Raw genomic sequence first — 16,195 nt, 5'->3', positions numbered from 1 at the left:
ATGAGTATTCTAGCATTGCCCTATTCGCACGGGATTAGTATTATCTGGGGACCTCGTGTGATTTAGAAATTACTCCCCCACGTCTGAATTTTGCGTGGCGCATTCGCACGGGATAAGCAAGCCTGTGATTTTACTCAAATTTACTGACTTATCTCTCGGATATGATGTCAAGACTTGTAAATGTTTTTTTGTTATAGATATAGCTTTTTGAAATTATAAACAGTCGTATCGATATCATTTTGATTGTTTTATAGTAATACAAATAATTTAGTTCTGTTAGAGAACAGACGCTACAATTAAAAACTGAACTGAGCAATATAATAACAATATACGGCGGAAGATTCAGTTTCAAAGCTAAATGTAAAAGCGCCCATTTAAGCGAGTTTGTCATTGTACTGTTCTATTTTTGTGTTTTTCATTAAGAATAATATTAAACGTACCATTCAAGCAATTTAATCCCAACTTGGTGCTCATTCTAAAGTGAAAGTATAATCCGGCCGCACAAGAATTCATAACGGTGCACATTAAATGCAGCCTAGCTCCATTCTTCGTGAAAGATACTCACTCACTGCTCTTGATTGAATAGCTTTTGTAAGTTTAATAGGATTAATCTTTAATTTATACAGTCAAATGTATAATGTACACCCCCCCCCCCAAATAATGACTTTATTCAACAATCTCTTCTTTTCTCTGCTAGTCTCCTATGCTGTTGCAGCACTTTCAAAGCACTATGTCAGAAAGCCGACATACCATTGGCCGATGCTGTTCACGTGAGCATATGATGCATACATGTGATGCTGATGCAGGAGCTAGCCAATGGTGAGCTGCCGTTCTGCCATAGAACTTAGAAGTGCTGCACTGTTTACACTACGTCAACAGCGTAGGAGACTGGCACAGATGAGAAGAGATTGTTGAATCAAGTCATTGTTTTTGTTTGTTTTTTGCGCTTCATAAAATTAAGGTTGAACCACTGTAGTCACATGGACTATTTTAACAATGTTTTTACTAGCTTTCTGGACCTTGACAGTGATAATTAAATGGCTGTCTGTGGAGGGGTCAGAGAGCTCTCGGATTTCATCAAAAATATCTTAATTTATATATATTAATAAAAATATCAGAAATGTTCATTTTTGGGTGAACTAACCCTTTAACTGTCTACACCCCAAGATGAAATCTCCACTCTTCCAATTCTGGCTCTTTTACGCTCTATGGGTTACGCTCTTTGGCTCTTAAACGTCCCACTGAGATTAGACATGTTGAATCTTTTAGTGTTTTTAAATCTTCACTTAACTTATTTTTTCAGGCTAGCCTATATGTGATTGATTTTTATTTTATTTTATTTGTTTTGATGTACTATTTGTATGTTCATGTAAAGTGCTTTGAGATGCAACTTTTAAAGGCACTATATAAAATAAAGTTTATTATTATTATTTCAGAAATTCAGAGAACCCAGTTACTGTAAGTCTGGAATGTTAAAATGCTCCTCTGTATCTGAGGTGAGCTTCTCATCTCTTTGTCTCTTTACTGTAGAGGCCGAGCCTGATGACTGTTGTGGAATGGATTGACTATGAGACGCTTGCCCTGCTTTTTGGTATGGTAAGTATAATTCTAACAGGACTATAGGAGATCTCTTGGAGCTTTTCAACCTGAGTAGCAGGGTTCCAAAAGAATGTATTAAATATAAAGTCATAGAAGGGATTTTTAAAATGAAAAGTAAAAAGGTAAAATGCATTAACAATGCTTGCTATTATTATCATCACTATTTCTGTCGTTTATAAAACATGCATTGAACTTCGGCATGTAAATCAGTGCATCGTTTGTGCTATAAACATGAGATACATCAAATCATGTGGTGACTTACTGAGAAGTGGTGTGCTGTTACTTTTAGATGTGAGTGATGGATGATCCATCCTTTCTCCTGGTGGATGATAAAATGGGCAAAAACGACCATTGATAGAATTATCTAAGCAAAATTACACAAACAGAATATCTTTTAAAAGAACACACTAGAAACCACATATCAACACATTAAAACCATATACAACATCTTAGCAATTGCAAAGGAAAAACGCATATCAACCACCACAACCATATTTTCTTCAGAAAAATTATCTAGTTATTTAATTCTTTCAGATAGCATTAGAACCTGGTCTATGATGTAATGAGATGCTGTTGGAGAAAGATGTCCTGCTAAGTGCTTGACAGGCTGACAAGCTCCTAATCCAACCCCTAACCTGAACCCATATCAGCCTCTCAGGCTGCTAACCTGACAGGCACTTAGTGGAGCACATTCTTTAATATGCTGTTAACCTAGTGCTTCTTTTAGAAATAATTCTTTAAGGATCTGAGATCATTTATGGTGTTTCTTTGCATTGCACTTACTTTGCAGCAGCAGCACAGCAGCACACACGGTTGATTTTAGAACATGTGAAATGTTTGTAGGTATGGGTGTTTGTCTGCATATGATATTAGCCCATATTTTAGTGCAACAAAATGTGACCAAAAAATACGAATACACATTAAAAACACACAGCCTCTCTAATATTATTGCTAAAGTACCACCCTTTTCAAGATCTCTGTTTGTTCAGCTGCTGTCTCCATGGAAACAAATACGTTCAATCAGCCCTCATCCAAAAGACTACATGTAGGAGTATGTGAGGAAAGGCATAAAAGAAAATCAGAGACTGATGATAGAAAATGAATCACAGCATCTGTCAATTTTAAAGGCTGACTATGAAATGTTAGCTTTAATAAACTCAGAAATATTAATGTTTCTCTTTATTGATTTTCTATATTTGAAGGATGTCTCTTTTTCTGTGTCTGAGGCGCCAAAAACAAAACAAAAATCAGAGAGGGATATATGTGGCATGAAATTGAGTGAGAGACCGTGCGTGTGGTATTTGAGACATAATGTGATTTTATAGCAACACATGTGGCAGTAAGCACTAAAAATAGAAAGCATGAAATGTTCAATTCTCATAACCCTTACTATTTACTTTCAGATGATACTGGTGGCAATATTCTCTGAGACTGGTTTCTTTGATTACTGTGCAGTCAAGGTGAGTTTTCTCAATCTTTATGTTGCAAATACTTGTTTGTCAATTGTTTTGCAGATGTAAATTTTTTTGGTGATATCCTCATATTCTCTGTAAAATTAGGCCACTCAATCTATCCCACCCACCTTAAATCTAATAATATTTATGTACCGGTACATTACAGTATATAAATAAAGATACAGAAAAAACTACTTACAGTTAGTCAGCAACAAAGGTTACTTGGGCACTCTAAAACATGCTGGGTTGTTTCAACCCATGTTTGGGTCAAATATGGACAAACCATAGATTGTAAAAAAGATGGACGACGCCCCTTTACTATCTTCTATTGCATGGGCACTCTAAAACATGCTGGGTTGTTTCAACCCATTTTTGGGTCAAATATGGACAAACCATAGATTGTAAAAAAGATGGACGACGCCCCTTTACTATCTTCTATTGCAGGAAAAGTGAAGCCGCCAACGTCCGAATATGGTGCTGACATCTAGTGCTGATTTGGGACCTGAGTCGGCGCAGTAGTAACCTTGGGACTTGAGTCTATGCAGTAGAGAGTAGGAAGTAGACCCGCGATATCAACCTCGCTCACACTCCCGCAGTATCTGTAAGCTGCAGAACAACTCATTATGTTGGTGTGAAATAAACAGTTGTGGAAATCAGCTGTCAATCATGACATCACACCTCTGTTTTTATAGCATAACTAAAACCAAACTTATTTAAAAAAAAATGAACACTTGAACTTACATCAGCGTGATAAAAACATCTCCATAAATGCAATACATTTCCATAAATGTTTATTTCACAAAAAGTTGTTAATTAGGCAGGAGTGAGGGCGGGACCTTGATATCGCTGATCAACTTCGCGCTCTACTGTGCAGACTCGGGCTCCAAGTTGCTACTGCGCAGACTCAAGACCCAAGATGTCAGCGGCATATTTGGACGGTGGCTTCACTTACTTCAATGGAAGAGAGTGTAGGCGTGTCGTCCATCTTTTTTACAGTCTATGCTAAGGGTGTGAACCTACACTGGTTTCATGGTTCGGTTCGATTACGATTATCATGCCATCGATTCGGTTCGGTTCGATATCACAATGCATTGACGATGCACTGCATCCTCATGTATATAACTTTGTCAGTCAGTTATATGAACTGAAACTTTAATTTTACCTTCTCAAAGAAAGCACGCTTCTTGACTATATCAAACATCAAATAAAACTCAAGTCTGTGCACAGAAGACAACAGGAGCGTTTAGAACAAATACACAATATACTAAAAGCCACGTCAGGAGGTGGTCTGGGCCGCATTACAGTCAAAACTAAAGTCTAAATGCATCTAGTTGTTTAAACATTTTACTCCTCCCAACAATGCTATGGGCTATATGACATGTTATAGCCAGATATGACAGCGCTACTGAAGCAGACGAGCAGCTGCGTATCTCTTCATCAAGCCAGCACACAAACTACCGCAAATAAAACCGAAAAGGTGCTTAACATACAATCATATTCATTAAAAGTAAAGAACCCGAATGATCTTACCAGTGCTGTTGCCGCGCTCTCTCCTATTGCGGTCATTGATTTTGAAATTAGCTGATGATTAATAAAATGCAGCTTATATCTGTTGTTTTCGGTGATGTTTACTCCATTAAATCCTCATTCGTGCGGGAATTGGAGATCGGATTTATATCTGTTTTGTGGAGATACATTGTGTAAATTAAATTGTTTTGATAATTAAAAAAAAAATTAAAAATTGATAAATGCTGTAAAAACGCATGAGGTTACCAGGTGTAAACAGGCCCTTTAAGAACTCTAACATTGACATAATTTGATAATCCATTTTTGGCTGAGCTGGGTCCACCTTGGCACTGGCAAGCGTTAACAGCTCACGATGAAAACGGACAAACCCAACCATTGGGTTTAAAATGTAATTAAAAAATTTAAACCAACGGTTGGGTTTGTCCATATTATTTGACCCAAACATGGGTTGAAGCAACCCAGTATTTTTTTAGAGTGTGGTCTGTTATTGATTCAGTCTGATATGCTTTCATTTCACATTATTGATATCCCTGTTTTTCATTTAGTCAATGTAATCCCATCATGCTACTTTAGCTTTGGGGCATAGGAGCAGGTGCCCTGAAAATCCCTATCATTCACTCTCAAGCAACGTGATGAGAATTGAGAACCCCACAAATGCTTTATACTGTATATGAAATGTATGGGTGTCTATCCATCCCCAATAAACATGCGAAAAGAAATCAGATGGAATAAATCTGTTTACAAATGTTTATAAATCGTGAAGAAAATGGGTTAGAAGTAATGAAAGCCTAAAATAAATCTTACGATGAGCTTCATTGGATGGATATCTCATCCCTTATTTTCAGGGATTCTGTGGACTGCTGTAAAAGCCCTGTTGGAACATTATGGATGTGCTCTGGATATTATGAGGGCACACGCTTGTGTCCTCTCATCCCATTCATGAATATTAACAGGAATCTGGACAAGGGCATGTCCCACAAATTAAAACATAGAAACAACCCTCTTGATTGAACACCATCTCAAACCACTTCTATCAGCACGTGTAGTCATATGCGGGTGTGTTACTCTGTTTTTTTGTCAGTTACCATCGTTTTGAGTCAGGAAGTGGTGACATCACGGGTGGGTTGCAACCCCCTAGTGTTTCCACTTGATTAGAATGATTCCAGACAGCCTGATAATGTCTCCATAGCGACAGGCTCTTAAAGTGCAGGTCTTTTTTTTATTATTATTCTTTTCTTTTCAGACTTGAACATTCTTTAAATGTTAAAGCTTGAATGAGTAAACACACTATGGATCTGTGTCAGTTTTTAGAGCGAATTCCTCATTAAAGTTCACTTTTGAACATTGTGTTCCGAGACCCCCTCAGAGGACCATTCTTTATTCTCTGTTTTTGAGGCGCTGTTAAATCTTTCTCTTCTTTCCACTGGAGGATTTTTTGAAAACATAATTTTGTTAATGTTCATGAACAAAGGCAAGCGATTTTTCGCTTAATTTATTTTTGACCCCGTTAGTTTTCAATAATGTGAAGTTACGAGAAAAGATCTAACTTTGTAAACCAATCTTTAAGGTATTCCCAACAGTGCTCTTTGTCTCCACACAGGCGTATCAGTTATCACGAGGAAGAGTGTGGCCCATGATTATCATTCTCTGTCTAATTGCGGCCGTTCTGTCAGCGTTTCTTGATAATGTGACAACTATGATGCTCTTCACCCCTGTTACAATCAGGTAATGGTCGCTATTCTTAAAACAATCTCTCTTCCTCTTTTTTTTTAAACCCAGTTTAGTAATGTGCTTACAATACAAGTCTGTGCAGCAAGCAATTGCACTGGAATAAACATTAAAGGGATAGTTCACCCAAAAATGAAAATTCTGTCATCATTTACTCACCCTCAAGTTGTTCCAAACCTGTATGAGTTTCTTTGTTCTGCTGAACACAAAAGAAGATATTTTGAAGAATGTTTGTAACAAAGCAGGTAGAGCAACCATTGACTGCCATAGTATTTCTTCCCTACTATGGTAGTCAATGGTTGCTCTATCTGCTTTGTTACAAACATTCTGGCGTGATCGGCTTGCTTTTTTTCTTATCAGTGCCAAAGAGACTCAAATAACTCTGTCATTTTTTTTTATCATTCAGGCAAGTGTTGTACATCATTATAATCTGTTAAGTTTCATTATTTGCTTGACCTCAAGTTGTTCCAAACCTGTCTGAATTTCTGTTCTCTGATGAACACAAAAAAAGATAAATGGGATAATAGGTAAGCAAAAAATACAATGGGGTCCATCAACTGTTTGGTTACTGACATTCTTTTGTGTTTAGCAGAAAAAAGAAATTCGTACAGAATTTGTTCGAAGAACTTGAGGTCAAGCAAATAATGACAGAATTTTCATTTTTTGGGGTGAACTATCCCTTTAAAATAGAATGTTCTGTTAGACTTGTGAATCTTTGGGAAACCTCCAGAATGCCATAGACAGAGCATTTCAGTGCTTTGTTGTACATGTGACTTTTATTTTTTACAAACTGAGGAATGAATCCAAATGATTTTCTTGGTAATTGACAGCATGCCACAGAGTTTAACTTGCATTGAAGCTGGAACATTCCTTTAAAAAAAAAAAAAAAAGTCTGTTCAGCTGAACTACTGCTAAAAAATAAAAAAATAATTCCCAGAAGGCCTTGGCTTTTTTTCTGGACAAGAATTTCTCTGTCAGTTTGCTTAGAATTATATGAGGAGACAAAGACTCATGTCTCCACGCTATAAACTTCCCACCTCATTGCTTGTTTCAGCTCCATTTGAGCTTATTTTCACCTTCCATCTTTTTACCGGTACACATTGTTTCTCAGTGTGATTCATTGGTGCCTGTGCACATTATATTGGTGTTTTATATGTTTTATATCCTGATGTTCAGCATTACTTATTTAGCGTCATGTAGGACATCATTCTCCTTCAGAGGAAGTGATATGAATCAAACAGGCACTGTGTAACATTGTTTCTTGTCCCATCACTGCTGAAAAAAGAACAACAAACCCACTATATATATCTTTTTTTGAGCAAGGATACTTTTTTGATTTTTTTTTGTAGTTTTCATCCCTCTGCAAGTTTCATCTGTCAAAATCTTATCAATTTATATGGACCTTAAAAATCCCTAGTCTGGTAGAATAAAATAAATCTATATTTCACACAGCCATTAAAATGTTATGTGCTGCCTCAGCGTTTTTTATGACATTGCTGGTGAGAAATGACTCCTTTTTTTTTGATCATGCATCACCAATTGCATCTTCAAACACCTTCAGGGCTTCAGGGCTTAGAAACACAGGACACACACACTCGTTAAAAAACGAATTTGAGAAATTACAGAGGTCAGCTTTTTGTTAACAGGCAATTTGCTTGTGCAAGTATTTTTTTCATGCCAATTTAGCAGGGAAACTGATTTGCTTATCTTTAGATTTGCTTGAAATTCAGTGTTAATAACCAAACTTGAATTTTGTGCAGCTCAGCTTAAGCTTTTGCTGTTGATGAATCAGGTCCTTCCCTCTCCGTATTTTATGGTACAATTACAACTATGGCAGAAGTAAAAACCTACAGTATGAGCCTGTGTAAAACTTGTGGTCACGATGCTAGGACATGGTGCAGCTATGTGATTGCTTAGTTGATCTGTGTGTGTTTTTTTAGCTTGTTGCTATGGTGTTCTGGGTGGTTGCTACAGACCCAAATCAATCGATCCCATCACCAAGTCTTTATTATATTCAGGTCCATATTAAAGTCTGTGGGACTTTTTTTGTGCATGTTTTATGGCACAAATCATGAAAGTATGATAGATGAAAAAAAAATTGCATTGACGTTCCAGGATCATCAGTGCTAATCAGGCTTTGTGATGCCTTTTGTACACTAGGTTATGTGAGGTGCTTAATCTGGACCCTAGGCATGTCTTGATTGCCGAGGTAATCTTCACCAACATCGGAGGAGCTGCCACTGCTGTTGGAGATCCCCCCAATGTCATCATCGTATCCAACCAGGATCTGCGTAAAAAAGTATGTAATTATTTCTCACCGATCCCGTTTGATGCTGGGTCATTCACGGGTGGAAGGATATTGTGCTTCTGTTGTGTGCCTGTTGAGAGTGTCTCGGGGAACTTGTTGGACAAATAATACATGACTGAACAAATAAACAAAACACACAGGCACATTTGTGACCAAGCATTTTTCTGGCATAGAATGATAGCCTCGTGCCAAAACACCCTGTCACTATCCACTCAAGGCTAAAACACCATGGCATCCTGTCTTACACCTCAGACTATTAATTATGTAGGAATACTTCTTGCCAGCTTCAGTCACACTCTGCCAGATTTTCTCTCTCTCTTTCATTCTGCAGAGTTGAAATCTTTTTAACTTCTGTAATAGCAAAACCGCAAACCTGTAACAGTCATTGTGTACAAATTCTAAGACCAACTATTTTCGACTAGGAGCATGCAAGATGTTTGGCTGCAATAGACTTGTTAATCATAGTTCCACGGCTGTTTACACTGTATGCCAAAACATTACGTAAGGTACTCACACTGCCCGCACATTGGTAAATCTGACTGAATTCAGATCATTTAGGCAGTTTTATTTATTATATTAGTATATTAATTACCATTTGAGTGTAAATGTCCATTTTTTATGTAAAATATCAAGTCTGCAGAACACGAGATCCAGGGGGCAGGGTTGGATACTGTTCCAACTCCTCCCGCTTTATATACTTTGCTATATTACTTTGCTATATTACTGCAACAATTGAGCCGCAAACGTAACATACTTTTGAAAATCCAGCGTTTAATTGATCCTGGTAATTGCTCATTGTCACAGTTGTAAACACGACGGCTTTCTTCTTACACGAGGGAGTTTGGCGTCACAGCAATTGTTTCCAGGCGGACCGCCTAAGGCTGAAACTACACCTTACCCCAACCCTAAACCTACCCCAACTCCACCCTCTGGATCTGGATCCAACCCCGCTCCCTGGATCTCGTGTTCTGCAGTGAGGAGCTACACCAGTTATCAACTGTGTTACTTGAAGCTGTTAAAGTACAACGAAGCAATGCCTAGCTGATGGATACGAGTGATTACAAAATTTTTTGTCTGCAACATCTACATGTACTTTCCTAACTTAATCATAGAACAGCAGCACAAGGACTTTTTCATCATTATACAACCTCAGAGTCTATGATCAAACTCTTTCCATCAAACTTTCACTCACAGGAAACCACAATTTAAAAGTTCCATCCTGCCAATTGGACAAGGTCACAGGCAGGCTGAATAATCTCTAGGTTTATGATGTGTCCTCAAAGCAGAGAGTCGTGTGTGGTTGTTCTGTGTTCATTGAGCCTTGTGTAATATCGGTTTGATTGAAAAGGTGAGGGGACATTTTGTGATTTATTATTCACTTTAATGGAGGAGATGGAAAAGTGTGACCCAGGTTTGTGGTTTTGATTTGAAATTTTCATGTTCACATTCAGACAGAGATCAATGCATGAAGTCATCGGTGATATGACAAAATACACCGTATACACCGATCAGGCATAACATTATGCCCCTAATGTTGTGTTGGTCCCCCTTTTGCTGCCAAAACAGCCCTGACCCGTCGAGGCATGGACTCCACTAGACCCCTGAAGATGTGCTGTGGTATCTGGCACCAAGATGTTAGCAGCAGATCCTTTAAGTCCTGTAAATTGTGAGGTGGGGCCTCCATGGATCGGAATTGTTTGTTCAGCACAATCCCACAGATTCTCGATTGGATTGAGATCTGGGGAATTTGGAGGCCAAGTCAACACCTAAAACTCATTGTTGTGCTCTTCAAACCATTCCTGAACCATTTTTTCTTTGTGGCGGGTCGCATTATCCTGCTGAAAGAGGCCACGGCCACAGCCACCAGGGAATACCGTTTCCATGAAAGGGTGTACATGGTCCCAACAATGCTTGGGTAGGTGGTATGTGTCAAAGTACCATCCAAATGGATGGCAGGACCCAAGGTTTCCCAGCAGAACATTGCCCAAAGCATCACACTGCCTTCGCCTGCTTGCCTTCTTCCCATAGTGCATCCTGGTGCCATGTGTTCCCCAGTTAAGCGACGCACACACATCTTCTTGATGTGAAAGAAAACGTGATTCATCAGACAAGGCCACCTTCTTCCATTGCTCTGTGGTGCAGTTGGCGCTTTCGGCGGTGGACTGAGGTCAGCATGGGCACCCTGATGGTCTCCGGCTATGCAGCCCCATTTGCAACAAACTGCGATGCACTGTGTATTCTGAGACCTTTCTATCAGAACCAGCATTAACTTATTGAGCAATCTGAGCTGCAGTAGCTCGTCTGTTTGATCGGAACACACGGGCCAGCCTTCGCTCCCCACGTGCATCAATGAGCCTTGGCCACCTATGACCCTGTTGACAGAGACTGACCACTGCAGACCGGGAACACCCCACAAGAGCTGCAGTTTTGGAGATGCTCTAACCCAGTTGTCTAGCCATCACAATTTGGCCCAAACTCGCTCAAATCATTACGCTTATCTATTTTCCTGCTTCTAACACATCAACTTTAAGGACAAAATGTCCACTTGCTGCCTAATATATCCTACCCACTAACAGGTGCCGTGATGAAGAGATAATCAGTGCTTTTCACTTCACCTGTCATAAAGTTATGCCTGATCGGTGTATGTCTTGGACTTTATTTTGTCTGTTTGTTTGACTATAGGCCTACTTACTTGAGTGTCTGCCAATTTGTGTTTTTGCCGTTTAGGTTTATGGATTTGAATGCAGTTCAAATAGCTAACCCTTTGAGTGCATTTCATAACATTAACTCAAGTGTGCGTTGCGTTCTCTGTATTGCCGCAAGTTTGCATTAGAATAAACTGTCTGCTTCTACAGATAGTTGCCTTTTAGATCATCCACTGCATTGACAGAGGGACAGTTTATAAGAATGATGCTGAGCAAGATAGATCTCATAAGTATGTTTACCTGAATAATAACAAATCAGATTTAATAGCAAATACATTTGAAGCTAGCTTTATAATTCAATAAGATTTGTTATTGTCACCATAGCGCATGAACACACATTAAATATGTTCAATGGATCTGTGCACTTGCTCTGCTTCAGCCTAACATTTGCATAAAGTATACTCCTGGCCTAAATCATGCAGCTTGTTGAAGTGTGCTTTTCTAGTCATACCTGCTGATTTACAATAAAACAGACAAAGAAAATCCCATAGATTTGCATTGAAATTGCACTGAGAATAAATGAAGGCTATAGAACATCATACAGACTTGACATTGACAGTAAGCAACTACCTAAAACACACTAGCAACCACCTAGATTCCTAGCAACCTCTTAGAACTCACTGAACACACTAAAACACCTTAGTTACTGCATAGCAACTCCTTGGCAACCACTTGTGATGGCAAGTTTTGCATCATAAAAAGTTTAAAAGCCATGTGTGCTAGTGTATGTTAATGTTTTAGTGTATATGGTCAATGTGTGTGTCAGTAAGTATGTGTAAGTGTCCAGTTAAAGCCCTGAATGAGACACAGAGGACAAGATAGAGCTCTTTCATCTCCAGCTCTAGATGCTGATTAAAGATGCTCTCTTTGGAGCCACTCTACCCTGCAGCTCTTTCTGTCACACACTACCACAGACATAATGACTAAGACACAAAATCGTATGTGTGTGTGTATCAGCGCAAAAGAGAAAGCGAGCGGAAAGAGGGTGGCTATAAAAGAATAGGAGATCCATCTTTTTCTGACAGTCTATTTAAAAGGCTACACGCCAAAATAACAACTATGCCTAAAAACCTATTTGGAGCCATACATTTTTATGCCATATAAACATCTCGTCAGCAAAATTGATTTCCAGCCCCATCACACTTTTTGACAGAGATAGAGGTATTAGTGTGTGTGAAGCACATTAAATTACCTATTTTAATTGAGTGCTTCTTCATGTTTTACGTGTGTTTTAAAGAGAAAATCTCAAGGGTGGCTTGAAGGGTCATGCAAAGGTAAAGAGAGGAGTTATGCTTCCATTACAGGTGCAAATAATGGGACTCTGTTTATGCTTGATCGCAGACTCAAGACTTTAAATTTAGAAGTCAAAGCAAAAGATTACAAACTAGTTAGGGCTAATTTTAACCTAAACTTTTGCCTTAAATTCAGTAGTCACACACTTCATTAATCTTTCCCTTTGTCAATTTATTTTGTCATGTGAAAAAAAAAACCTGCCAGACAAGTTTTGATAATACAACAACATTTATTTATTGTACAATAATAACACACTTAACACTAATATGCATACTATTCCAAATAATGATCACTGGTCAAATAATAAATGACAGTGGAAATTTCAAAATAAATCCTAAGTATGATAAAGCTTTGCAAACACTTAAAAAAAACTTCTTAAAAATCTAACTCGGTCAAAAGATTAATCACGATTAATCGCATCCAAAATAAAAGTTTGTGCTTACATAATATATGTGTGTGTGTACTCTGTTAATTATTATTTATATATAAATACACACACATTCATGTATATATTTAAGAAATATTTGCATGTATAAACTGTATATACATTTATATAATCTATAATATATATAAATATAAATGTTTTATATATAAAAATAATATTTTTAATTAAATATATACATGCTTGTGTGTGTATTTATATATAAATAATAATTAACAGAGTACACACACATATATTATGTAAACACAAACTTTTATTTTGGATGCGATTAATCGTGATTAATTTTTTGACAGCCCTACAAAAAACTAAAGAAATGTTCAGAACTGTCAACCTTTACATTGCAAATACATTACACAGCAAGACATTCCATTCCATTTTAGATCATTAAATTTGTCTACCTTGTTTCCATTACATTGTTTGGATCCTTTTCTTTTTTTAAACAGCAAGCCATTCAAAGTCCATTAGCTTTCAAAACAGAGTTCATACATGTGGGTTTATTACTTGTGTTTTCTTAGGTTGAGTTTCTATAATTCTTAATAATTATAATCATTCCCCCAATTCCTCTGATACAATGATCAAAAATAGCATATATTCATGAAACAATTAGCCAGACATAGCAAAAGTGTAATTAATCACATCTAATTTCCTTTAGTGAACAGTCATGATCAGATTTTAACACAGACATAAAGTTGAATTATCTCCTTAAACTTTGCTTTGGGGAGAATTGTATTTGTCCTTAAACCAAATATAAACTTGGCAAAAAAAAAAAAAAAAAACAATGCCGTAAACAATTGTAGTAAAACTTGTTTGTACGGGAAGAAGGAGGCGGGAACCGGCGGACATTCAAAATGTTTAATCAAAATAAAGACAAAATAAAATGGCGGCGGCAGCCCCTCGCGGTTGACTGCCGCCTACATACAAACACAAATGAAAATAAAAAGCTGCAGCCCCTCACGGACGACTGCAGCGAACACAAAATAAAACATAACACAAAATCCAGGCCTGGTCCTCTCTCGTCCCTCACTGTCGTCGCTCCTCCTTTATACTCCCTCACTCCTCCGCAAGGGCCGAGATCGCTGCGGCTCGCAGCTGGCGCTCATCCTCTCTGATGAGCTCCGCCTCGTCCCGCCCTCACGGTCCCTCGGCCTCGCTGCTCGCCACAACAATGTTTTTGCGGCATCGCAAAATAAACTATAAAGCATAATATGAAACAATAGACTTTATTTCGTCCATCCGATTTATATCGTCATATCGCACAGTCCTAATGATAATGAAATTTGAGAGATTTCTGTCCCTCCATTCAAAATCTTTTCACCCAAAACTCTGACACTTCAAAAGGTTCGTAAAGAGATCAAAAAATAAATCCATATGAATTAAGCAGTTTAATCAAATTCTTCTGAAGAGACATAATCGCTTTATATGATTAACAGATTTAATTTTGTCTTTTATTCATATATAAACAGCGAACAAGGTTTACAGCATTCAAATTTGGTCGCGGAACTTCAAGCGAGCTTCCTCAAGAACCAAAGAGGTTTGTTCTCACGTTTCAAGCAAGTATGGTTGAGCTTCTGTTTATATTCGCTGATCAATATTTGTATATGAGAAAGAAAAAAAACTAAATTAAATTGATCCTCTCTTCAGAAGACTTGTTTTGTAATGATTTATTTTACAATCTCTTTATGAACGTTTTTGAAGCACCAGAGTTTTGCATGAATAGACAAAAATCCTGAGGTGTGCATACAGTACAGTACTGTGCGTGAAATTAATTTCGTCATCAGAACTGTACATTGTATAAAAAACAATATACATCATGTTTTAGAGTATTCACTGCAATAGTTATTTTTACAGTAAGGTTCAAATCGTAAATTAGGGTATCTTGAACTTTGTCTGGCTATCACCAGACCAAGGTCAATTTAAGATTGAACATTGGTCTGGGGAGTCTTCTCTGTATTTTCTACTGCACAAGAGGCATGATAAACGAGCATAATTCAAATGACTCTGTACGCAATTGGATAGTCCTTCAACCAATCAGACCTCAAGAGGCGTGATCAACGAGCATAATTCAAATGACTCTGTACGCAATTGGATAATCCTTCAACCAATCAGACCACAAGAGGCGTGATCAACAAGCATAATTCAAATTACTCTGTACGCAATTGGATAGTTATTCAACCAATCAGACCTCAAGAGGTGTGATCAACGGGCAACGGCCCATCGCTTCTCTATCCGTCATCGTGTTAAACCAGCCAATAATGCGCCAGGTGGATAAGCCAGTCTGTGATTGGTTCCCGCAAAGGTGTAACAGAAGCAGTAGAAATTAATGTACAGGTTTCCAGCCTGAGCTGCAGGAATCAAATCGCCGGGTTTACCCAGTCTATCTTGAACTAACAATAGCCCAAATTCCATCCAAGGGTTTTTAGTTGCAAAAAAAGTTTACCAATATAGCTGTTGAAAATGGCCATTAAGGCCCGATATACTCATGGCGAAGTTCTTTTCCGTTCTTCACTTAGGGGTAAAACGAAGTTTGTAATACTTGACCAGCGATATACTGGGGCCTTTATAGCTAAAATTATTGCAAATGGTGAAACAATCATTTTCCTTTTAACTTTAGAGCAGACATTCTATGTCGATGCGAAATGTTAACGAAATGAACTGTTGAGAAAAACTCGTTAGAAGACACATTTTTGGAATGGAGACCTCAGAACTCCAATATTAACCATATTTTCTTGAACAAACTCTGCCAAACCGCAGCTGGCTTGACATTTCGCTGTCGGTTTCTGATATTTCCTAATTGAAAAATAATAAATTATGTGTGAAATTAGTAAGCAGTAAGCTGGCCATTTTCAGTTGTTCATTACTCTCTCCATTTTTCAGATGGGGAAACATGGGATATGAAAGATACATCATTTCTGATATACCCAAAATTATGTATCGAAATTTTATCGGTAAAAGGCAGTTTGGATCAAAACCACCTGGAGACATCAAATTTCTAACACCTTTAAAAAAAAACACTAAAAAAAAAACATTTCACTTTGTCAATAACAGAACAGAACAGAAGTTCTGATGTTTAAGTTGTAAATTAGTATGTGCAGAAATTAACATTAACCTAGGCTGTAAAAGTATTGTTCATTCATTGTTA

At 37.7% G+C, this 16,195-nt stretch overlaps 1 protein-coding gene across 1 annotated transcript in view; it reads left to right on the top strand.

Moving 5' to 3' along the window:
• Positions 1–16,195, top strand: part of oca2 (oculocutaneous albinism II) — a 120,740-nt gene that overhangs the window by 29,851 nt on the left and 74,694 nt on the right. Inside the window, exons 11-14 of the mRNA XM_079840354.1 lie at positions 1,531–1,596; positions 3,003–3,059; positions 6,181–6,305; positions 8,469–8,607. Of these exons, the coding sequence (XP_079696480.1) occupies positions 1,531–1,596; positions 3,003–3,059; positions 6,181–6,305; positions 8,469–8,607 (387 nt within the window). The remainder of the gene's footprint in view (positions 1–1,530; positions 1,597–3,002; positions 3,060–6,180; positions 6,306–8,468; positions 8,608–16,195) is intronic.

The sequence above is a fragment of the Gobio gobio genome (genome assembly GCF_949357685.1).
Source record: "Gobio gobio genome assembly, chromosome: 17".
Taxonomy (NCBI): domain Eukaryota; kingdom Metazoa; phylum Chordata; class Actinopteri; order Cypriniformes; family Gobionidae; genus Gobio; species Gobio gobio.
Note: the sequence above shows the minus strand (reverse complement) of the source record. Positions and strands in the feature narration are given on the sequence as shown.